The sequence below is a fragment of the Chrysemys picta genome, chromosome 9, assembly GCF_011386835.1.
Source record: "Chrysemys picta bellii isolate R12L10 chromosome 9, ASM1138683v2, whole genome shotgun sequence".
Taxonomy (NCBI): domain Eukaryota; kingdom Metazoa; phylum Chordata; order Testudines; family Emydidae; genus Chrysemys; species Chrysemys picta.
In genome coordinates this window covers 73,996,781-74,022,477 of record NC_088799.1, presented here as the reverse complement: position 1 = coordinate 74,022,477, position 25,697 = coordinate 73,996,781, and the positions used below count along the sequence as shown (strand labels likewise).

General features: G+C 38.4%; 1 protein-coding gene across 2 annotated transcripts in view; it reads left to right on the top strand.

Annotated features, from left to right (window-relative positions):
- Positions 1-25,697, top strand: part of KLHL4 (kelch like family member 4) — a 90,620-nt gene that overhangs the window by 56,918 nt on the left and 8,005 nt on the right. The window contains exons 2-8 of one of the 2 annotated variants that reach the window (XM_005284563.5): positions 3,955-4,128; positions 4,581-4,717; positions 8,883-9,079; positions 13,912-14,124; positions 17,566-17,752; positions 21,534-21,758; positions 23,568-23,730. In XM_005284563.5, the coding sequence (XP_005284620.1) occupies positions 3,955-4,128; positions 4,581-4,717; positions 8,883-9,079; positions 13,912-14,124; positions 17,566-17,752; positions 21,534-21,758; positions 23,568-23,730 (1,296 nt within the window). Of the gene's footprint in view, positions 1-3,954; positions 4,190-4,580; positions 4,718-8,882; positions 9,080-13,911; positions 14,125-17,565; positions 17,753-21,533; positions 21,759-23,567; positions 23,731-25,697 lie in introns of both variants that reach the window. The other variant, XM_042851211.2, reaches the window with a different exon arrangement.

The following is a 25,697-nucleotide window of genomic DNA, read 5'->3' as shown; positions in this document are numbered from 1 at the left end:
GATTGGTCTGTAATCAAGAAGATTAAATGTATTTAATAAAGACAAGTGCTATACTTAGGAATAACAAAATCAAATGCACAAGTACAAAATGGGGAATGACTGGCGGAAAGATCTGGGTGTTATAGAGTATCACAAACAGATTATGAATCAACAATGTGTTGCAATTGCAAATAAGGGTAATATTCTGAGGTGAATTAGCAAGGGTGTTGCATGTAAGACAAGGGAGGTAATTGTCCCGCTATATCTGGCACTGGTGAGGCCTCAGCTGGAGTACTGTGTCCAATTCTGGTGCCACACTTCAGGAAAGATGTGGACAAATTGGAGAGAGTCCAGAGGAGAGCCACAAAAATGAAAAAAGGTTTAGAAAACACAACCTATGAGGAAAGGTTAAAAAAAAAAAAACTGGGCATGTTTAATTCTGAGAAAAGAAGACTGGGGAGTAACCTGATAACAGTCTTCAAATATGTTAAGAGCTGTTATAAAGAGGACAGTCACCAATTTTTCTCCATGTCCTATGAGTATAGGTCAAGAAGTAATCAGCTTAACATGTAGCAAAAATGATTTAGGCTAAATATTCTCGGGGTAAACGTTTTAACTTTAAGGACAGTCAACTACTGAAATAGGTTCCAATGGAGGTTGTGGAGTCCCAGTCATTGGAAGTTTTCAGGAACAAGTTACACAAACACTTATCAGGAATTGTCTAGGTATAGCTGGTACTGCCTCAGCACAGGAGGCTGGACTAGATGACCTCTCGAGGTTCCTTCCAGCCCTATATTTTTCTGATTATATTATTTGATTGGCATCAAGTAGAGGCCCCTAGTTGGTCAGATTGTGGGTCATTAGTTGTCTTGTCATCATCTTGCTAGAATTTTACTTGTTACTACTTCCTGGGAAACCAGCTTAATTTTTATTCAGTTTCACTTTATGTATCAAGTGAAATTTACACTTGCTTCATTGCATACTAGATAAATGTATCATATGCAATTAATCCTCTATCTTCAGTTTTCTCGATCTGGCATGATGCACCCAAATTACAAGATTGTTTGTGACACAGAGGTTTGATATCGAATACTTTTTTAATTACTTACTGCACCTACAGTTTGCCTTTGTGTAAAAAAAATGAAAAAAACTGCAGAAAAACCTTGACTGGAATAAATAAGGAATATATTCAATTCCTTAACCAGGAAACCACCAATACTCCCATAATCCCCAAACATCTACAAAAATATATCCAATCTAAGTAGTATGAGTATGATAAAATTATTCTGTTTTCATCTTTGGGAGGGTCACAAAAATTGGTCTGCACTCTAGATGGCTAGACTGTGAAGGATACAGACATTATGGACACATGCATAACAGAAGACGTTTCTTAGCAACAAGAACTACGCAAAAGCTTCTGGAACTTCTTATTACCTCAACTTATTATTTCTTCTATGTAATAATGGATTGCACATTCTGTATGGTTAACAAGCAGAATCAGACCCACAGTATCCAGTTCCATTGCACAAGACAAACTGAATAATTGCAGTTGTTATAAAGAAGGAAAGAATGAGAAATAAAATGAAGAACTTCCAAGGATGAATGGGCAGGGAAAATCTAAATTTCATTCCAAACTATTTAATGTGAAAAGGAAACCTCACTTTAAAGAATAAGAAAAGAGCTCATTCTGTTTGGGGGGGAAAAAAGAGCTAAAGGGCATGTGAAAATGCTGCCTCACTCCAGCAGAATCTTGTTGACGGGCCTGCTCTCTTTTAAGTCAATGGAATACCTGCCATTCACTTCAATAGAAGTTGAATTAGGTGAAAAATTAATGGTCTCTGGTAGACTTTGAAGTTACACTTTCTCAAATGACTGGTTTACACTACAGACCTATGTCGGTATAAGTAAGGTTGCTTAGGGATGTGGAAAATCCATACCCATGAGTGACAGTTATACTGACCTAACCTTCCCTCCCTCCCCCCCCCCCTGTAGTCAGTATGTCAGTGGGAGAGATTCTCTCACTGACTTAGCAACTGCCTCTCGGGAACGTGGATTAACTAGGCCCACCAGACCTCTCTCCCATTGGCTTAGAGCATCTTCATTAAAGCACTACAGTGGAGCAGCTGCTGCAGCGTTTTAAGTGTAGACTTGCCCTAAGTAAATAGGTTTTACACAATGTGGAGATAGTGCCAAAATACAAACACAAACACAAAGTGTCCAGATCTACACTAGAAAACTTTGCTGGCATAGTAATGTCAGTGAGGGGTGTAATTTTTGAACAACACATCTATAGAGGCAAAATCACTAGTGTAGATGCAGTTATACTAACATTAAAATGCTTTTGTCAGTGTAGCTAGTTTCACTCAGAGAACTGGTAGATGTTATATCAGCAACAGAACTCTTGCCTGCAAAATGTACATTTATACTAGGAGACCTCTTCTACTGTGGACCTGATCTAATGCACACACACAATGGCAGCAACCCTACGGGACCAAAGTGTTATATTATGAAGACTACCTTTGAAAACAGTAAAAGTGAGAAATTTCTTTCAAATGGAAGCTTTGATTCTACAAAACCAGAACATGTTGCTGAAAGACCTTAACATCATGAAAATTTCTTGTTTCTTTCACTTGAGTTTTCATATGCACAATGCATGAACCCAAAAGAACTAAGGTTTGCTGCTGCTTCTTGACAGCTTCAGGCCCACTGCAAATCCAAATATAACTGTAAAGATAATTTGCCAGTTTAAATGTACCAAGTAGCAGGAAAAAAATATAGCAAACTAGATTTCATCAACACGATAAATGGTCAAAGAAATGATTCATCTTAACTCAAGAAGAGTTAGGAAAGCGTAAACATCCATTAAAAGTTTACAAAAAAAAATAAAAACAAAACATCATTTGGAGAGATGATTAAAAGAGCTGGGGAAAATAATATGCATATCAGACTGTTAAAGTCTGAATAGGAATGACCAGCAGATTAGGTACCTACTTGTTAAAAAAATAAAAAATCATGCACAGGGTAATATGGTATTCAGCAAGAAGAAGAGCAGTCCAATCATGAATTCATTGAGACTTTTCACATTACATTTATTGACACTTACGAGCTTGCTGATGAATTAATATGATTTATCAATAAAATGTTTGATGGTCAAAAACCAGTGTCTTTTTGATGTGTTTTTAGGAGTATAATGTAGTCTGTTATTTTTGTATTGAAGTCTGGGATTTGCCATGAACCTTTTAGACCCTGACACTTCTATCTTCATAGGGTCTACCCATGTAAACCTTTACTAGCATGAATAGTTTTCTAATTGATGCCCATGGAACTGCTCTTTGTAGAAATTGCTGGACTTAGTTGTCTTTGCAGGATCAGGCCCACAGGAAATAATTCTAAAATCAATTTTTTAACTATCAGTATTGCATTAATATTAATAAATTGGTAGACGTCCTTATGACACTTGCCTAAAGCACACATCTGCTGAGTAAAAATAATTTAAAATAATTGGAAATACCCAAATTATATTTGCTGTATGATTTAATAGAATCAGCTTTGTAAATGAGAAGGAAGTAGTATCTGGAGGAAAAAACCAGCCCCACCCACCCCTGATTCATAATCTTTTACACTCAAATCTAGAATCCTCTACCTGACCTCATAGAACTCACTAAAATAGTGTAATATATCCTTAAAATTATTTATATTTGCCAGATATGAACCCTTTCTTTTTATTTTGTTTTTCTCTCTTAGAAAATATTTATTATAGTTACAATAAGTTTTAAAATAGTTTACAAAAGGTCTGAAGTATAATTAAAAGAAACAAATGGAAAATGACACATTAAGTCCACTCTCACCAGATCAATATATTTAAAAAGACTTCCTGTTATACTGCAATTTCCACAGCTCAATTAAAGATGAAGTGAAAAAGCATTCTCAGGTTTGATAGTGCTACAGTAACCGCATTTTCTCTTTCTTTAACAGATTATCAATAACTAGCTGTTCACCCACTGGAATGAACACCAATGGCTCAGACGAATACTTCCAATCCACAAATCATGCAGAGCAGACATTCCGCAAGATGGAGAACTATCTCCAGCAGAAGCAGCTGTGTGATGTTCTTCTCATTGCTGGAAATCACAAGATTCCAGCTCACAGGTGGAATTTTCCTTATTTTTACAAGCCTTTATAGCCTGACAGTTCCAAGAGCTCAGATAATGTGAGTTCTCACCTTGTTCCTGATTAGTTATGAATGAATGGTTACAATAATTAACACATCAGCTGAAGACAGTTAAATGATATGATCACAGCTTTAAATTCATTATTGTAAATGGAAAGAAATTCAAGTATGAACCAGTTGCTCTATTTTGCTACAGTCAAACTTTAGAGAGATGAGTGAAGCAAACAGAACAAACATACCCTCTGAAAGAAAATTAGATTACTTAGTTACCCTTTTAACTTCTCTGCTAACCACTGTAAGGATAAAGTCTTAGGGAGAAGATATGTTTCTCCTACACCGACAAATGAATTGTATAATAATTGGCTGAGTTTTTGCTTCCCATTGAGATTATGAACTAATTTAAATCCCCCTAAAATATTTCTATTTCAAGATTGGTTCTTAGTGCCGTGTCTGATTATTTTGCTGCAATGTTTACTAATGATGTGCGTGAAGCGAAAGAAGAGGAGATCAAAATGGAAGGAGTGGACCCAGATGCACTGAAAGCTTTGGTGCACTATGCCTATACAGGTAATTCCTAATCTAATTCTCCAATTCTGTAAAGAAAGGTGAACACTGTCCAGTATGCAAATGTTTTTCACCTCATCCATTTTATGTTAGTTCTTAGATACATACTCAATACTGGAAAATATATTTGTGAAGTATGCTATTTACCAAATATGATGACAAAATAAAAATAACCCGCAACAACCCTAGCTAGCTCTTATTGTGAGGAAAAATAAGAATATATCATAGTTACAGGGTAAGCTGTGATTTTATGTCCTCTGAGTGAACCCCTAAGGTGAAAGTTTTGGCTTCATTCATCTCTCTGAAGAGATGGTTCAACCCCTATGAGACTGGACCTCTGCGTGGTAAGTTCAATTCGGTCCAGTTACTTTCATCTCAGCTGGGAGAAGCAGACTGTCTTGCTGCATTCTTTCCCTCCTTCCATGAGTCTGCATTGGCATCTCCATCTCGGGACGCTTCTGACAACTGACTCAATCCCTCTTCTTACCTGTGCCAACATCTTTACGGTTTCAGAATCTACTTAGATCCTAGGCTTGGCTCTGTGGAGAATAAGCCTCACTGGAGTGAAGCAGAGGGTGAGAGGGTATTCCCCTATTACTAACTACCCCCATTGTTTCCTTAAGGGACCGCATGGTATTTTCTCAGACTGTACCTTCTCTTTGCCATTGTTTTGTTTCCTGTTTCTCTCCTCCCCCATCTCCAAAAAGCCTCCTTTGGTTCATCTTTTTGCAGTCAGGCAGAATAATATCAAATAAGTAAACTGAAGTGCATGTGATATATATAAAACTAGACAACTCCCTCACACTCCATATCTTGCATGAATAGCTTATTCTTTTATTGGACCAATGTCTGTTGGTGAAAGAGAGAAGTTTCTGAAGCTGAGGAAGAGCTCTGTGTAACTTGAAAACTTGTCTCTTTCACCAACAGAAGCTGGTCCAATAAAATTATCTCACTCACCGTGTCTCTCTAACATCCTGGGACCAACATGGCTATATCAACACTGCAAGTAGCGTATTCCAACAGATATACAAATATAAAAAGATTCTGTTACTCTGAACTTGATTAGAACATCTGCTATTTTTAATTCAGACACAAAGAAGAGCAATAGTAATTTAAATTAATAAAGGTCAGATTCTACCTGTTACTTTGCTCATGAAGTTATATGGGAGGAGCATGCTGAGAACCTTTGTGCTTTGGATGGCCCAACAAATGGCCAGGTTCAACTTCAGCAATTCATCTCCTTCAGGGAGAGAAGCACTGGCCCATTCTTGGAACTGGACTAATATAGCAAGGGGAATAAGATATACTCCTTAATGTCATGAACTAGCCACAAATTTGAAAAATTAACTACTGATGTTTACTTGAAAAAAATTGGTCTAAGATATTTTATGTTAGTAGCACAGTATTTTCAGGTTTTCTAGTCTACTCTCCCCCCTCTTTTCAGTACAATTGCACCCCAATGTTTACATTAATTATTAATTTGATTCTGAGACCTTAATCAATAGCCAAAAAGACCAAACCAGAGAACTGTGAATTGTCTTTTTCTTGCTGTTCTGTAATCTGTGGAGAAAAAAATGTTGTAGAACAGATTTCTGTTACTCTAGCGTGCAATCCAACTAAAAATATACACAGCATTTAAAGTTATGCAAGCATAGAAAGGCTGCAGATACTAGCTCTTTGAGAGGTTATTCAACTCAGAAGAAAGGTCTTTCTGCCGTAGATGCCAAAGGAGTTCCTTCTCCCATGCCTGAATCTTGAGAAGGGGGAAAAACAGTCTTCCAGAATGTAGCAGCACACAATTTACCAGAACACCATCCTTGCACAGTCTATGGTTCAGAGATAAACTATCTCCCACTGATCCACCATTCATTCCATTCTCCCTTTCTTATACATGCACTCTCTCTCATTGGTTTGCTTTGAATGAGACAACTTTCTACAAGCATGAGCCTCCAGAATGGGACATGAAGAACTGTGGCTCATACCTGTTGAGTGGGTCCAACCTTTCCATGAATCATTTCAAAGAGAGTAAAAAATTATTTCATGGCAAACATAAGTAAAATTAAATTTTAAAAAGGTTACTGTGTAAGAAGGGACATTTAAAATGTTTTCCAAGTGCCCATTTTATTTACTGTGCTTTGATATTTACATTAAAGTGGTAAAAATATAGAAGACTGTTTTCACTTTGATTGTCTTAGAACCTGTAGAAATATCTAGTGTTATGTAAAGAGATGATTGTCAAAAGAGAAAAGTGCAACTTACACTACAGATTTTACACCAATATCTAATAAATCTCACAACAATGATATAATTGAACAAAATTCATACGCGTAATTCAAGGAAATGGATGAATGCAATTATTTTATAAAAGTTTAACACATTTTACTTGGTAAAATTAGAAGAAAAATGTGATTAATATAAATTAAATGTAAAAGTCTTAAAAGTCAGATATAGGAAAAGCTTTAATTCATAACTAACATCAGAATTTAAATTAATCTACAGGCATAGTATTTTATTTGAAAATAAATGCATAGTATAAGCATGAAATAAACTTTCCATGTTGTTAATATTAGTTGACCCCTTCAATACTATGTTTCATTAAACAGAGTCTACCAACCCACTACCAACTACAAAATTACCAGTTTTCTGGGGTTTGGCTTAGTGGGTAACTCAAACAAGATGCCGTGAATCTCAGCCTAAAATTGCTCCCCATTCTGACTGTTTCTAGATTTTCCCTGCAGGTCCTCCTCCATCCCAATCCCTTGATTCCTCTTTACAGAGATACGCTTTATATCCCGGTTAGCAGTACTGACCCAACCTCAGAATGATTAGCAAACATATGTCTGTATCTTGACTCAGAATTAGCATGGAGTGGTATATCGGAAGTAGGCTGGTGACAATTAGATAAGAGCCAGTTGCTGAAAAATGCACACAGAAGGGGTGTAGGACAACAGCAGGCTCAGTTGCAATCTAGAGTAAAACAGTGGCTATGGAGGGGTGGTGATTCAACCATAAGTCTTGCCCAGATTTTCCACAGATTTTCCCTATGAGGAAAGACTCATGGGGGAAAAAATGCAAATAGACCTATAGCTATGGCTTGTCCCAGCTTGTGTACACATACTTGTGCTAGCTCTCATCTGAGCTAACACACCAAAAATAGTAGCGTAGCCATGGTAGCACTGGCAGTGGCTGTGGCGGTACAGGCTAGCTGGCGCAAATACAAAACCTTCTGAACCCTGTGGGTATATACATTGGGTGGCAAGCCCATGCTGCTGCCTGTGCTACCATGGCAATGCTATTTTTACTATGCTACCTAGGGTGACCAGATGTCCCGATTTTATAGGGACAGTCCCGATATTTGGGGCTTTTTCTTATATAGGCAGGGCCGGTTCTAGGATTTTTGCCGCCCAAAGCAAAAACAATTTTGGCCGCCGCCCCCCCCCCTTATTTAATTACCCCACCCCCGGCCCCGCCTCAACTCCGCCCCTTCCCCAAATCCCCAGCCCTGCCTCCTCCCCCAAGGCTCTCAAACCTGGGAGGGAGGGGGAGACTCTGAGTGGCCGCAGCGTGGGCGCCGCTTCTCCCCCTCCCTCCCAGGCTCTCAAGCCTGGGACGGAGGGGGAGCAGCGGCGAGTGAAACGGCTGCTCGGGATCTCCCCCTCCCTCCCAGGTTTGAGAGCCTGGGAGGGAGGGGAAGACCCCGAGCCGCTGCGGTGTGCGAAACAGCTGATTCATGCGCCGCTGCTCCCCCTCCCTCCCAGGTTTGAGAGCCTGGGAGGGAGGGCGAGTAGCGGTGCGCGAATCAGCTGTTTCGCGCGCCGTGGCAGCAGCAGCAGCGGAGGTGAGCTAGGGTGGCCGGGGCACATTTTTAGGGGCGGCATTCTGGCGCCAGCCATGCCGCCCCTAAAGATGTGCCGCCCCAAGCACCAGCTTGTTTTGCTGGTGCCTAGAGCCGGCCCTGTATATAGGCTCTTATTCCCCCCCACACATCCTGATTTTTCACACTTGCTGTCTGATCACCCTAATACTAGCTCAGATAAGAGCTAGCACGAGTATGCGTATGGGAGCTGGGAATCACACCCACTGCTCATAGTGTAGTTGTAGCCATAGGTACAAGGGAAGTGAATGGCAAACCAATTAATGCATAATTTTCTTGCTCTAAACCACACAGGTGTTTTAGAGTTAAAGGAAGACACTATAGAAAGCTTGCTGGCTGCAGCTTGTCTCCTCCAGCTGTCTCAAGTCATTGAAGTGTGTTGCAACTTTCTCATGAAACAGCTCCATCCTTCAAACTGCTTAGGGATTCGATCCTTTGGAGATGCGCAGGGTTGCATGGAACTCTTGAAGGTGGCGCATCTGTACACAATGGTAAGATTAATAATCCAACCATTTTGAAATGACAGTATGAAGAGCAGGCATGAATACTATATTGGATCTGCAAAATCAATGGGGTGATGGAAAGATGGCCAGGGGTTATTGCAGCAGAACTAGCTGAGTGCAGAGGTATATGGGTGCAGCAATTTCACAGACTGATGTAGAAGCTGTGCTCTCCATTTGAACCCTTGAGATCAAGAGACACTGAGCCTTACTAAGGTACCATGCATCCAGGAACTCCCAGTGCAGGAGTATCCTGCACAATGCCTAACAAGAAATATGTGCCACAATCCATCCTCAAAAGGAAAATGTAATAGGTGTAATTACTGGGATCAAATTGAGAGCTGATAAAAGCATTAGAAAGAAACGTTTGATTTTGCTGTTTATATTTTTGACTTGTTATTTAATAACTTACTGTTATTAAAAAGAAAAAGTATTAACAGTCATCTTTTTATATTTGAAGAAGATACAATACAACTTGCATACAGTGTCCTTTGAAAAGTCAACAGTATTCTGGTCTAGCGGATGTCAAGGGAGGACAACAGTTCATCTTTACTGACTAACGGCAGTGCAAAGAAAAGTCCAACACTGCTTTCAAGGTGTAGGCAAACAATAAGAAAGGCGAAAAAGAAAAAGTGAATGAGATTTAGAAAAAAAAATACAAAAGAGTGGCAATTATTATAGCAAAATTAACGTAAGAGGAAACACTCAGAGGAAACAAATAGCAATTTTATTCTCAAACTATAAGCACAAGATATCAACAAATTTTGTAGCAGCATAAAGGCTTCACAATTCTAAAGCCATTCCAGAGATAGAATGCTTTTACATGCGGAAGTAAATTAATTTGGACATGGTGGCAAATGAGGACAAACACTGGGATGAATTTTAAATTTAAAAGAAAATTTGTTTTAAAGTAGATTGAACCTGTCTTACAAAAATTTGGGGGGGTAACACTGCACACGCCCTGAACTTCAGGGGAAAGGATTGAATAAAAGGTTCTGATTTTGGCCCATCGCCAGTTGAAACGTAAAAATATCCAAAGTAAGGGAGCAATTAATAAAGGCTTATTGCAAATAGAGAAATTGCTTGCAATATGAGCTAACAGTAAACAGATTAAAAAATCAGCCACAAAAAAGCAAACCTGAGAACTGTTCAATTACTTTAGTTATTGATGCAAAGTATTAACAATTTCCTGCCTGGTATCTCTCTCACGCAGATGAAGCCTGTTCTGATAAACAGCTTGCACTATTTTTGTAACTTAAAGTGGATTTGTCTTCCTGTTCCTATTCCCTGGATATCACAACATTAGAGCAGGATGTGTATTAAGGACCAAAGTGAACACCTCCTTTAAACTCTCAATACTGCTATTTTTATATCTATTTTAAATACAAAAACTCTTTTCAAGTTTAATAGTAATAAAGTCTCTAACATTACTATAATAAAATCTATAACATATTACTGCCCACAAACAAAATGCATGATATTTTCAGCTTTGAAAATGTCTTCATCTCCTTGTTCCAGGTTGCATTATATTTTCAAATATGATATACTACTTTATGTAATTATAGATGTTAATTTATCCATTGAATGCAAACATACCTGGCTACATGTGTACAACAAAGAATATCGTTAATTTATTTTCCTTACTGTTGACTTGTAATTAGACTTCCTAAAGTAGTGTTTTTTGTGAAAATAAAAATATTGCTTTGAATGAAATATTTTAGGACACCAAGATTCATGGCAAAATCCTGCAGTCCATGGAGAACTGTACCTGAGTAAGAACTGCAGGCCTGGGTCCCCAAGTATTTTAGATTTTAGTGGGAGAAATGTGTAACCAGAACTGAATGTATTTCCATTGTTCATAGAATATCAGGTTTGGAAGGGACCTCAGGAGGTCATCTATTCCAACCACCTGCCCAAAGCAGGACCAATCCCCAGACAGATTTTTGCCCCAGATCCCTAAATGGCCCCCTCAAGGAATGAACTCATAATCCTGGGTTTAGCAGACCAATGCTCAAACCACTGAGCTGTCTAACAAAAGGTATTGTTAAAGATAAAATTTATTTTATCTTGCTATCTTGTCTGCCATTAGTAGTACAAATATGTGGTCAAGACTTGGCAAAGTTTACTGCAAAAGAATGCTGAGGTAAGAACTTGATGTGTTTAAGAAATTTGCATTCATCAATATCTAACCAGCAATAAATTGGACACTCAAACTGATTGTATGCATTCTATTCCAGATTTAACAGTATAATTTAGCTCTTATTTTCAATCTTAAATTGTTTTAGAACAACATATAGTCTTTGTGTAGAGACTATGCTGGAATGGGGGGAAGGGATGTGTGTTTAGCCATCACTGCTCCCTCTTCTGAAACCGGGGCAGCATCAGGCCTCCTAAACTGGGTGTAGCATAATTTCCTTCTTCTTTTGCATGTGCTTGACAATAGATACAGATTAATGGATTACAGAGAGATAAAGTCTCAAGTTAAATAAAGATAGAAAAGCACATACCCGATTTTTAAAGATAAGTCATTTAAATCCGTGGTTCTCAAAGCCAGTCCACCGCTTGTTCAGGGAAAGCCCCTGGCGGGCCGGGCCGGTTTGTTTACCTGCTGCATCTGCAGATTTGGCCGATCACGGCTCCCACTGGCCGCAGTTTGATGCTCCAGGCCAATGGGGGCTGCAGGAAGGGTGGCCAGCACATCCCTCGATGCGTGCTGCTTCCCGCAGCCCCCATTGGCCTGGAGCGGTGAACCGCGGCCAGCGGGAGCCACGATCGGCCAAACCTGCGGATGCGGCAGGTAAACAAACCAGCCCGGCTCACCAGGGGCTTTCCCTGAACAAGCGGCAGACCAGCTTTGAGAACCTCCGATTTAAATAATCTGGATTTAAATCACTCCATTTTGATTCAGAGCATCAGAGGGAGTCAAAAATCCTGGATTCTATTCCTGATTTTGTCACTGACTCACTGTAAGCTTTGGACAAATCACTTACAGACTCATTTTCAGAAGTACTTAGTAACCATGCTTCTTATGCAGCTGAAACTCAGGTCATTGATCTCTGTAAAATGGGTGTAACTTGCAGGGGTTATGAGAGACCTAGGCCTGGTCCCCACTAAGCCCCCACTTCGGACTAAGGTACGCAAATTCAGCTACGTTAATAACGTAGCTGAATTCAAAGTACCTTAGTCCGAACTTACCACGGGTCCAGACGCGGCAGGAAGGCTCCCCCGTCGATGCCGCGTACTCCTCTCGGCGAGCTGGAGTACCGGCGTCGATGGTGAGCACTTCCGGGATCGATCCGGGATCGATTTCCTGCCGCCGAACCCTCCGGTAAGTGAAGACGTACCCCTAGAGAGTTGTTTTACTTCTAATCTTGGATGAAAGATCATATTAATAGTAAAATAATCTTTAATAATCCCTCTATAAATTAAGAATGAATCATTCAATCTGAGTGTTTAATGCTCACAAACGTGAAGAATTTATATCTCTCTGGAGCCGGGTGCTCTCTAGGCATATGGCATACAATCTTCTCTAAATCATTGTTAATGAACTTCACCACTACTGTGCTTCTGTCCCTGGGCCTCTCTTTGAGCAGAGTGTGACAACTAAGCCAAAGTGTTTGGAAAGTTTGTTCACAACATAGCACAACGATAAAAAAAAATCATTACCCTGTAATTCTGCTTCTTTGAAAATGTCACCACCCAAGATTCTTGTCCTGGGGCGTCAGCTTTCTAGTGCCAGACTGGTCAGAGATCTCCAGGGTATTAGATTGTTGACACTGACAGTTGGGTATGAGCTCCTCCCCTGGGTTCCTTCTCACGTCTTCCTCTTCCCCCTCTAGAACCTTAAATACACGCCCGAGGGAGCACCCGTAAAATTGCCAACTCACCAGGTTGCCTTTCCTTGCCACTGCTGATGTATCACAGGACAACAACTGAGCCTGCTAGGTGCTAGTGTGCTAAGGCAGGAAAAAACATAGTTCTTCTTCTACCTAGTATTGAAATGCCAAGGCAACTATGATGATGTTTGAAACCTCTCATGTATGTCAGCCCTCCATGCCTCTGATGAGGGAGTGACCAATGGCTTGAGAGAGATGGAGCTGCCTAAAAATAGTTAATTTCCTCAAAAGAACTGGAGTAGCCATGGGAAAAAAAAAATCCAGCGTACAGTTCCTGTGGGGGAGCTCCTTTGCTAACCATAAAGGGACTGACTGACAAAAGATTCTAGAGGGAGCTGAGGCAGCGGTAATTGGAATGGACGACATGGCTCAGACCCAAATGACAGTGTCTCAGAGAACAAAGATGTAAGATCCCGGGGAATTCTAATCTATCTTGTTAGTACTGGTGTCCTATTATTTATGTATTACAACAGTGTCCAGAGGCCCAGTTTGGATTGGGGGCTCATTGTGCTTTGCTCTGAAACAGTCCCTGGCCTCTAGATCTATCCTGTCCATACACTAACTTTAAAGAAGGCTAAAGTCACAAAACTCACTTTGATATCTCACTTAAGTCATAAGTCACTGTCTGGAATTCACAAGTGAAAGGTTGGCATACAAACTTAGTATAAATCCTCTAGATCTTTTCTATGTAGTTCTCAATTGCATTCTACATTTCAAGTTATCTATTTCTTTTTAGGCAAGAAAAAACTTCTTAAAGAAATTAATTTTGGCTGTACTTCAGAAACCATGTTAGATTCAGTAATCTGTAGAACATTGTCTAGATTCTATTAGGGAGCAGGCATACAACCCATGCAAAATGCATTCTCTGCTCAAATATTGTATCAAGGTGTCAATAACATGAGTTCATTGAAATCTATTCCTTTCTAGGAACACTTCACAGAAGTGATACAGAATCAGGAATTTCTTTTGCTTCCTGCTAGTGAAATAGCAAAACTCCTGTCTAGCGATGACATCAATGTACCAGATGAAGAAGCCATATTCCAGGCTTTAATGATGTGGGTGAGACATGATTTGCAAAGCAGGCAACGAGACTTAGGAATGCTCCTCTCTTACATTAGACTGCCACTACTCCCACCACAGGTATATGACTGTACAGTAACAGGTAATAGCTTTAAATCACTACCCACTCAAAACCTTTCCTCGATGTGACGTACCAGGGTACAATCCAGATCAGTAGGGGGCTGTGTCACCCCTGCCTTACAATCTTGGGTGCCTTGCAATGCTTTGCTGAAGTAGCTCCCACCTGGGCCACTCAGCAACAGCCTTTTCAGTATTCAAGCCACACCCTGAAGGTCTGTGTGCCAGCCACCTTTGGGTTACACTGCAGCGTTCACCACCCTTGGTTATTCTGCAGAGTGACCCCAACAAACACCCCCAGTCTCAGATTTTCCCACAGACATGTATGTCCTGCTCAGCCCTCTCCGGAACAATACACATATTTTAAATCTGTTATTCCTTTAAGGGAATGACATCCCAGTTTATTATCTCAAACAGTTATTCAGACTCTTCAATTTGAACACATCAGATTATTGTGATGTTCTGTACCTCAGGGGAACCCCCTGAACCCCCATGTTCATCCTTATAATATGATTGTGTGGTAGCCAATGCAAAGTTTGTCATGTCGGGTGTCTTTGGAAAGCTCATGATGCACTGAGCATTGTTGTTTCAGTAATCTTATAGGTTGTAATTTCACATATATAGTTATGAAGCTGAAAATGTGTCCTTATAGCTTAAAACAAGCCCAGGCAAAACTCTCCAAGAGCAGAGGGGCAGTTCACACCTCATCGGGGCATGTATGGGACAAAACCAGCCCAGCCCAGGAACAAAGGACACTGGCCTAGGCAACAACAAAGGATCTGTTGGACTCTCAAGTGAGTCACCCCCCTTCCCTTGGTCAGTTTGGGATTACGATGAGGTAATGCTCACCTGACTCTGAAGGGGGGGAGGGGGTAGCAAAGCCAAGAGGGAAGAAAGAACATGATAAAAGGGAGAGACATTTGCCCTGCAGTCTCTCTTCCACCTCCATCTACAGACACCACCACCAAGCGACTGAAGTGCTGATCAAAGGGGAGAGCCTGGCTGTAGGGCAATCAGCCAGCCTGTGGTGAGAAGCATTTAAGTTTGCAAGGGCACTGAAAGTGTTAAGACCAGCTTTGACTTATAATCACTTAAAATCTATCTTTTGTGGTTAATAAATTTGTTTGTTTATTCTACCTGAAGCAGTGCATTTGGTTTGAAGTGTGTCAGAGACTCTCCTTGGGATAACAAGCCTGGTACATATCAAATTCTTTGTTAAATTGATTAACTCATATAAGCTTGCAGCATCCAGCGAGCATAACTGGACACTGCAAGATGGAGGTTCCTAGGGTTGTGTCTGGGAACGGAGATATTGGCTAGTGTCATTCAATTGCACAATCCAAGCAACAGCTGGCCAAAAGTGCTCACTCACGTAGCTGGGAGCAGCTTACATGCGAGAGGCTGTGCGTGAACAGCCTGGGAGTGGGGGTTTTCAGCCAGGGTAAGGCTGGCTCCCAGATTCGAAGATTGGAGTGATCTAGCAGATCACCAGTCCAGATAACACCAGGGGAACGTCACAATTAGATAAAGCAGTAAAAAGTTTATTAACTATGAAGAAATTGATTTGAGTATAAGTAATGATGCATAAAAATCAAAAGTGGTTACAAGAAAATAGAGATATTTATTAATGCCCAACTATATCAGATTCAAGCAAAGTTTCTTACCACATGCTCCAGCAAATTATTGACCAAATTCTGAGGTCAGCAACGCTCACCCGGAGTCCAGCAGTCTCTTCAGGTGCAGTGAATGTGATAGACAGGGGAGTAAAAGTTTGTCCCTCCTTTTTATAGATTCAGTCCCCCTCTTGAAAAATATTTCCAGCTGGGCACTAAGAGACAAAGAGTCTATGTGGAAGGATGTTCCCTGCTGGCTTTTTCTCACCTGGTTGAGCCTTCTTTGTTTCCCTCCCAGCTTGATGACTCTGTTTATTGCTTAAGTGCAAATTAAGGCAAGCACACGTTCCTTTGTCTAAGACATTCCTATTTGCTGATTTCTGTTTGGGCTGGGCTGTGGTGTTTGGAACATGTGTTAATAACAATATACAGGTAAATCTTATAACTTAAAATATTTGTGGCAACATTTTATGTAATCAGGATTATACTGACAAGCAAATTATGAGTTTTTAAATGATGCCTGAAAATGCATACTTTGTACGAAGATTACAATAGTGTGTTGGTGTTAATACAGGGGAATATTCTGTCACACACACTCACTATTTACAGTTTTGGGAAATAGCATATTTCTATATTAAAAAGATTTGATATTTTGGTAAACGGCCAAGTAAATATTATTGATTTGCAAAGGTCCAATAAAGAGATAAAGAGGATATCATGAGGCCAATGTAGTTATTCGTGCTGAAAATCTGCCCATTTTTAGAATACCAATCTACTGCATATCTACCTGAAATGTAGTGCTTTGTTGTATTTTCTCATCTAGTAACAGAAACTTGGATATCCTACAAACTCACTATCTTAAATCGCAAACCAGTTTGAAGACTGAATAATTTTTAAAACACCCAAAACTTCTATTGTCCTTGAATTTTAGCACCATACCACACAATATAGAAACCAGCCGTGTATATTTCATTACATGCATCATTACTCAACCTTTAACATTGAAATGGACACTTTATCAAAGGGAGTCACAGAGACAGCTGTACAATTCTGTAGTGAGCAGACATCTTATTATAGCTTTGTGATGTTTGTAGTATAAGACTTTCAATACATCCCAACATCAAAACATAATGCAATGTGTTGCAATGCATTACATGACATGCATTGCCAAGATATCACTTCAGAAAGCCATAAAATAATTATGATTCTCTAATATTTTTACTCTCTTCATTTCAACCATGCTAGTTGGTCAGAATCAGGGGTCGTTCCTCTTTCCTTCCTAGTTTTGTAAAGGGTATGAGGGGGACCCTTGTTAGTCTGATCTGCAGGTCAGAATATGAAGCGCTGATCAAACTTAGATTCCAACACTGCATGTAGGTTCCCAAAGAGCATAAGGTTCTACAGTTGCAGGCTGGATATCGATATGGCATATATTTCTTTTTAAAAAGACACACAGACTTTTAATTAGTTCCTCTATTAGTAAAGTTGCCTCCTTTATTATAATGGATGAGCTTTTGCTTCTAGTCATGTCAAAAGGAGTTTTGCCATTGACTTCAATGGGAGCAAGATTGTGGCTGTTCATATGAGTAATTAAAAACCTTTTAAAGATTTTATTTTCTTATATTTATATTATGTATATACATTATATTTTTTACATTATATATTCTTATATTTACATTATTTTGCATCAGATAATTTATTTGGACTATGACAAAGCTCAAATGAAAGATGGACCCAAGATAATTAGATCTGTGATTTTGTTTCAGATATTAATTTGTATCCCATCTTTTATTATTTAAATGAGTATAGATCAATCAGTTTTATTTCTCAGTTACTAGCAGATCTTGAAAATAGCCCAATGTTCACGCATGACCTTGAGTGTCAGAAACTTCTTATGGAAGCTATGAAGTATCATCTCCTACCGGAAAGAAGGTCCATGATGCAGAGTCCTCGAACTAAACCTAGGAAGTCTACAGTGGGTGCACTTTATGCTGTGGGAGGCATGGATGCTACTAAAGGCAAGTTTGGAAGTTTTTTCAGTTCTTTTAGGAACACCCAGATAATAAGTGACAACGCAGTTATAGGGTTATTAGAAAGTTTCTAAACACAGAAATTTAGGGATGAAAGAATAAAAGATCTGCTCACTCTGCTCTGCCTTCTAGCAGGAAGACCCACAGTTGTAAGTAATAGATTAACATCTCAAAGTTTAGAGTTCAGGTTCAATTCAGAGGAGCACTCAAAAATTTAGAGGTTTATAGCAGAATTTTTCGGAAAAAACAATGAGAAGAAAATTACACTATTTCCTACATGTGGCCAGTTTGGAAATACTGTGAAACAATCTTTTGTATATTGTTCTGGAACTTCGAGCTCCAGTCTCAACCAAATCCTGAAAGGTGAGAGGGAAAAATTAAAAAAAAACAAAAACAAAAACCTCAATATTATTGGACCATTAAAAAAGTATCATTTCATTACTGCTTCTAAACAAAGCAAATCCCATCTTTAAAGTAAGAGAACCTTTCATTAGATCCCTTTAAGGTGCAACAAACCCTTTTCTTCCAGCCAGCCGTACAAGAACCCAAAGCATACAGGGTTCCCACACCTGAAGTCATGTTCAGTCACTATGGCATGTACACAACCAAAAAAAAAAAAAAAAAAAAAAATCAAGGAAATATCACTTAGCAGTTTCTTTTCACAGTCTGCATCCTATTCTTTAATGATTTACTATGAATTATACATAGAAATGTCATTCAACAGAATTCTGTGACTAAGCCTTTTCAAACTACTAAAAAGAGGCCAGAAGTACAGGTTCATGTGAACTGTAATACTTTTATGTCTGTCCCTTTAAAAATGGAATTCTTCATACATTAGGGAACATGCTAATTAATGTTCTGCAAACCTTACCCTCACATCTACAGTGCATGAGCCTGGAAATACAATTATTCCAAAATGTCATAGGGCTACGTCACAGAGCTCCCACTCTTCAGAAAATAAGCAGCATGATAGGATGTTATAATTAGTTTCAAGACTAATGATTCGCTCCTTTGCTGCATGTAACAAATATTAATAGCATTTCAAGACAGTTGCCCATTCCACTTTTAGGTTTTAAAAGTATTACATATACTGAGTGAGTTCCTTTAAAATTACAGCTCACCTCCTAAACATCAAATATCCATTAAGCTAGTGTTATGAAGAGCAAGAAAAATGGTTAGCATGATTGATTTGTGTTTCCTGAAGAGTCTGAAATAATTGCAACTCTACAGTCTTTTAAATGTGAAACATACATGATGGCAACTATCACTAGATAAAGGAAAGAAACCGAGGCTCTTTCCTAAAGTCAGTTTCATCAAATAAAATTATATTGTAATGGCTGGATTTATATCTGTGTTTTGGTGAACAATATTAAGCATTAATGAACTGTGTAAATCATCTGCTACCAAGAACTGGAAGCTTAAAGATAAACTAGTTCCCCCACATCCCCCATCAAAAGAAAAAAAATCCAATTTGTTTTCCAAGCAAGTACTATAAAAAGAAAGGACATTTTTAATGAACATGTGTACTTCCCATCAGTGACTCTTTTTACTCATTATCTTGGAAAGAATCCATTTGTTTGAACTTTCGCCTTTTGATGGTTAGGAAGTCAGTACTTCCCCACTTTCCCATGACAGCTCTGACTCACATCTTGAGCCTGCATTGGATTTGTAAGATAAAATCAACACCTAACTACTGTACACTACTACGACAACATGGAATGGGAGTAAATTGTCACCTCTGCCAATAATGCACTTCTGTTAGGAGAACAAAACAAAAAAACCCAACCCCCCACCCCCACCAAAATAATAATAATAAAAAAAAACAACCTATGGTACCAGGCATACCTAGTACCATTCATATTTATCAGAGGATATCATGAAACAGCTTAAAGAAAGATCAAAAGTAAGCTTATTTGCTGAAATTTTCAGAGGCACCTAGGTTCCCAAATCCATTGAATTTGAATGGGTGTTGCGTGCTTAACTCCTGTAGGCTCCTCTGAAAATTACAGCTGGTATGCACAGATACACTTTACATAGTTAATGTAATTTCACCTACTTTTAAAATTAGTGGGTTGAATGTTTCTTTAAATCTTTTGAAATAATCAGACTGGAGGACTTTGGGAAAGCTCACCCATTAGGAGAGCAGAACAAACGGGTAGGGGTCAAAGAAATGAGTAGTAAATTGGCAAACAAAATGAAGATAGCAGTGAAAGAGGTAGTGAAAGAGATACACAAATTCAGAATAAAAAGGAGAGATTAGGGAAGATGAAGAATGTTTAAAACTAGGAAAATGGAAAAGATCAGAAGGGAAAGGGGGAGAAGCCAAAATATAAAAAGACAAAACATTTAAAAATGTTATTTTAAACTTCTTGATCTTGTTAGTTCCATTGCCCCGCTATTCCTCCAATGTATTTGGATCAGTATTTCCAGATGGTCTGGTAGGCAGCAATGCTTTCCATGGTGTTCGTCAGAGCAGTAGGGATTAGTCAGATTAATTTCAAGAGTCACTGGATTTTGAAAAGCATGCAACAGCCACCAGAAGGAGATAAAAAGAGAACATTAGATATTGTTCTGGTTATTTCAATACACTTAACAAGCACAGTGGTGGAGTCACTCCCAACTGGATTTGTGAGAGTGCTATGCAGTAAATTCGAAACCTTCTTTCCAGTTTCTTCCTGCTGTTGTGTTGGTGCCATAAACCATACTTTAATTGCTAATTACAGCTCTGTGGTACTTGCCTTCACTTCTATCAAAATTAGTAGATTTTATTCACATTAGGGGACAGGCAGAAAATCGATTTGCTTTTTCCATATGGTTGCCTTCAGGACCACGTGAATGAATCCACCCAATCATGCTAGAAGGGAGCTTCGGACTCATAGGTATGATTAACAATTGCCTCCTGCCTACCTTAGTTATTGGGCAGTGGCCTCCCTGATGTGTTAAATCAGCACTTATGGAAGCAACAGCAGCTACTGAATGACTGACAGGAGCCATTGCTTTGAAAAGTGTAAATTTTGACTGGCATGGAGTCAGGGTCCTAAAGAGGTAGAATGGAATCTTTCACTAAAAGCATTACAAAAAACACAGCAATGTAAAAAGAAAAAGTGAAGATACAGGTCATGTATTATTGCAGATTTGGGATTATTTCAAGGCCATGATGTGGTTGGAATTCGTGGTAACTAGCAGTGTGCAAGCACATTATTAAAAAACACACAAGGTAAAATTAAGTAAAACGTACATCATAAACATTGTTCTGGATGCACATGCAGGATTCATATACATTCATAAATATATTAAAGAGCAGATATTTAAACATGGCATCTGCAATTTTTCTTATGGTTGTGACAATTTAAGTACAAATATTGCTAGGCACCACAGTGAGATCATACTCATAAGGAAATGAAAAGAAGAGAACCTCGTAATACCTGAGTAACTCATCAATTTAACAACTTTGCAAAATTAACTATAGCCAAAACATTTGTTTACATCTAATCCTGAAGTCTCTAGTGCTTGATTTACTTTTATATGCCTGACAAAGCTATACCAATGCATTTAATGCGGCTGTCTCAGTAAGTCCACAATTTTCAACCTAAGAACTAGATCTCAATTAGAGTCAATGCACAGTATTGTCAAAGCCTTCAAATTTCGTAATGGTATTTGTGAGGGGTGATGGGGTCGGGGTGGAGAGGGTGTTGGAATAGAAACTACTGAATGTTAAACACTAAGGACCATCTGCTATTTAAAGTTTTGATAATTATGTTTTTAACAGGTACCACTACAATTGAGAAATATGACCTTAGGACAAACAGTTGGATACAAATTGGTACCATGAATGGTAGACGATTGCAGTTTGGAGTAGCAGTAATTGACAACAAGCTCTATATTGTGGGAGGAAGAGATGGCCTGAAAACCTCTAATACAGTTGAATGTTTCAATCCAGCTACCAAAGTTTGGACTATAATGCCTCCTATGTCAACTCACAGACACGGCTTAGGTAAGAGTTAGAGTTACTGTACAATATACATTGCACCACATTTACAGATTAATACTACTGGTTTTAAGGATGATAAATGTAAATGTTAACTGTTGCCATAATTTTTTAAAATATTTACCAATAGAAAGCAATGGTTTATACAGGATATTTTTCAAATCCAGCTACTTTCCCACTGCTATAAAATCCTTCCTTGTTATTATCCTAACAAACTTGCACTGGCCTTTCAATGCTAATTTTGCTCTGAACATTTGCAAAAATATATACAAAGGTAAAAGTAACAAATTAGTAGGAAAATCTAAAATCCCATTGACAATCTAAGGGATCTATTTGCAATACACAATGGACTTTGCAGATGCCATTGACTTCAATTAGCATTGGGAGTGCTCAGCACTTCTGAAAATAAGGACCTAAAACACTGGCAAATATATTTAAATATAAGTGTGCAAAGACTAATATATTTACAAACACTTACATCCTATAATCAACACACTTTACAACAACCAATGAATTTGTCCTTTCAATTCTATTGAGAAAAATATTCTTCTACTTTACCTTCTCCCATTGAGAGAAAGCTTATACAACTTAATATGCCTTCGGACTATATCCCTCTATACATCTTTAATGACTATGTGAAATCAACAGTAATCATACAATTGTGTATTCCCATTACAGAACAACAAAAACAGGGACAATTTTAAGGCTGGGTGGGCAATATAAGCAAGATTTTAAAAGGTAGAAAATCCTTCTTTGTAGAAAATTGTAGCATGTGAATTGAGAGGGACACAATTCTAGAAACATGTATTTCATGAAAATCTTTGAGCTGTTCACGAAGATAATCATTACAGTAAACACAATAAGAATAATAATTTAAAAAGTCAAATGACTGATGACATTAGATTCATAACCATTCAAGCAGATTTCTTGGCATGTATTACCTTTCCACCAAGTACTCTGTACTGACATCACAGCTTAAAGTGCTCTTTCAAGTCTGTCAACTTCGCAACTATTTGCTTTGATAAGACAAGCAGGAGCTATATATATATTTTACATAAAACAGGTGAAATCCTAGCTACAATTAAATCTATGGGAGTTTTACTATTGATTTCAATTGGGCAGGATTCACCCAATATATAGACTATAATGTTAAAAACCAAATGCTTAAAGTTAGGTTCCTAAATCAGCCTGATTTTCAAAGCTGTCTTGAACCTATAGCTCCTATTAGCTTCAGTTAGATTTTGTGTCTTTGAAAATCAGGCCATTTATATTTAGGTCTGTAAATATGGATTTAAAAGCCTAACTTTAGGCATCCAGATTCAAATGAAACAAACAAAAACTAAACATACTATAAAGCATTCTCAACAATATGAAGGAAAAGGAAATGAGAAAACTCAAAGGCTTCATAGAAGCCGAATGAACTTGTTCCTGTACCTAAATGCACAGCATCAAATGCAAAGCTTATGTGCAACTTCTAAACATATTAATAAATACTACTACTACTACTAACCTGAAGGGTTCAGTACAAATGGAAATGGCCAAACCCTGAAGCGGGAAGTGTCCATGTTAAAACTGCTTCCCTGTTTATCTTTGAATGAAAATCTGTGTTTTCCCAGCAGAAAAACTATATTTGCATAAAATGTATGTGACTTTCATTCTGCTCAGTGTCATGTAGACTTTATATGAGGTGTTTTTTCTGTAAAGACATTTTTAGAGAAATGAAAAGCCATAACTATAGCAGGCAATGAATATTAGTTACTGAAATGTTCTGATGTCAGACTTATCTAATTTTGTCTCTAATTCTATTTTTCAAAGGCGTAGCAATGCTTGAAGGACCAATGTATGCTGTTGGCGGTCATGATGGATGGAGTTATCTTAATACAGTAGAAAGATGGGACCCCCAGGCACGGCAATGGAATTACGTTGCTAGCATGTCAACTCCTAGAAGCACAGTGGGGGTTGCAGCATTAAATAGCAAGTATGTAAACAGACAAGCTGAAGGACTGGGGGTGGGTTGGAAGGTTATTTACTTACTTTTGCTCAGATATGTGGTGTGACAATTTACTTCCAATATTTAATAACTTCTTCTCTGAAGAGAACTTAAGATTGTATAATAACAGAAAGACATATCATCCCAGATCACACAACCTCAAAAAATTATTGTGGTAAATATCCTTTCAAATTTTCCCTTCATAAATTGTATCTTTATGGTATTTTAGCTATTCATAGTTACACTAATTTGAAATGATACCACAGTCATTTCAGAATTTTAGATTTTGGTCTTTTGATCTATTAGCTTTTTAAGAAATGTTTTCATTTTACTTCTACCTTCTAAAATCAGCAATAGAGTGCTGGTACAATGTCTAGAAGGAGCCACAAGTTAAATCAATACTTGCCCACCAAGTAAATAACCATTGTAAACCTAAACCCCATCACCCCCTTCACTAGCGAGTCCAAAATAAGAATAGAACAAGAAACAAAGGGAAAAAATACTCAGTACAGAGAGAAGGAAGGAAAAGTTTTAATCATCAGGTTTGAAATAATTTATCTCCCCAGAGCCATAGTTTTTAATCTTGTCAGTGTTTATATAGCCTTTCTTCCATCTAATCTAGACAAATTGAGTTCCATGCGGTTTATTGTTCCTGGTCTTTCAGATGAGAATTGAAAATGGATGTTCAGAGACACTACAGATCCCCAGGAACTTTGCACAAAAGTAGACATTGGATCCATGCATCTTGGGCTAAAAATTGCCCCTCCTCCCAGTATTGTGTAGTGAGCCACACTTTATTTTCTTCTATTTTCCAATTTAATAAGGGGCTGCAGCATTTCAGCATTGGTGGAGCAATTCCTAAATCGGTATACAATAGGATCAATTTTATCCTCCATTCCCCACACACCAGTCAGGAAGCAAATTGGAAAACCAGCTGCTTTTGGAGAGAGGGGTTTCATTCTATGAAAGCCTCTAAGTATGATGTTTTGTAGGGCATGGATGAGCATGAAAAGGTCCCCTAGTTCACACCCCTCTGCATCCCATGTTGCCAAATCCATTTATATAGCTTTCAAATTCAAGCAAAATTATAACCCTAAATATGCAATGGCAGAATGAAGCTGGCAAATGACCTTAAAAGTTTAATATATATGTTTACTCAGAACATTTAGAGAAGCAGAACTAGCTATTCAAGCCCATTTTATCACAGAGGAAATACCTTGCAGACATCCTCAGTATAAATTTTACAAGAAACTCCTCTTAGTGTCTTCTACATTGATATGCAGGAAATCCCTTTGCTAAAGAGGAAATCCAGCCCCATGATGTCTCAGGCCTAAAGCAATCCTGAAACAGGCTGCCTGGCTTCAACCTGACCTAATTTATGTCTGTTAGTTTTGTGAGGCAATCTACTGCACAACAGGGGATATGATGAGTTAAACTATGTTTCATTTAGTTCCTACTAATGCCCTCCAACTTGGTGAAAGGCTTCCATGTAGACTTTTAAAGACCATCTCCTTTGTTTCCCCAGGATCTATTGTTTTAAAGCAGTGGTACTGAAATTAGAATATTTGACCATCAATTATTAACCACAGCAGAAAACATTTTAATGGAGTTTCAATACACACAATGTGTTTTGCCCAAGGAAACACCTAGGAACAATACAAGTTTATAATGGTATTTGGTCTTTCCCCTCAGAAAAAGGGAGAGGTACATCTTATATTTAATTTTTAAAACATGCCCATCATATTGTGCCTGCATATATTCTTACATTAAGAAAAAATATCCTTCGGGTATATACCTCCTCAGCCAAAACAACTGTGTAAGGAGGTGAGCTTTACCCATTGCCTGAATTCAAAAACTTGAGCTTTGAAGGGTCTAACCAATGAAGAGTGTGCCAGAGTCAAATAAACTGCCACGAGCAGTTTATTTTAAATGTTAAAATTTAGGTGCTGAGAGTA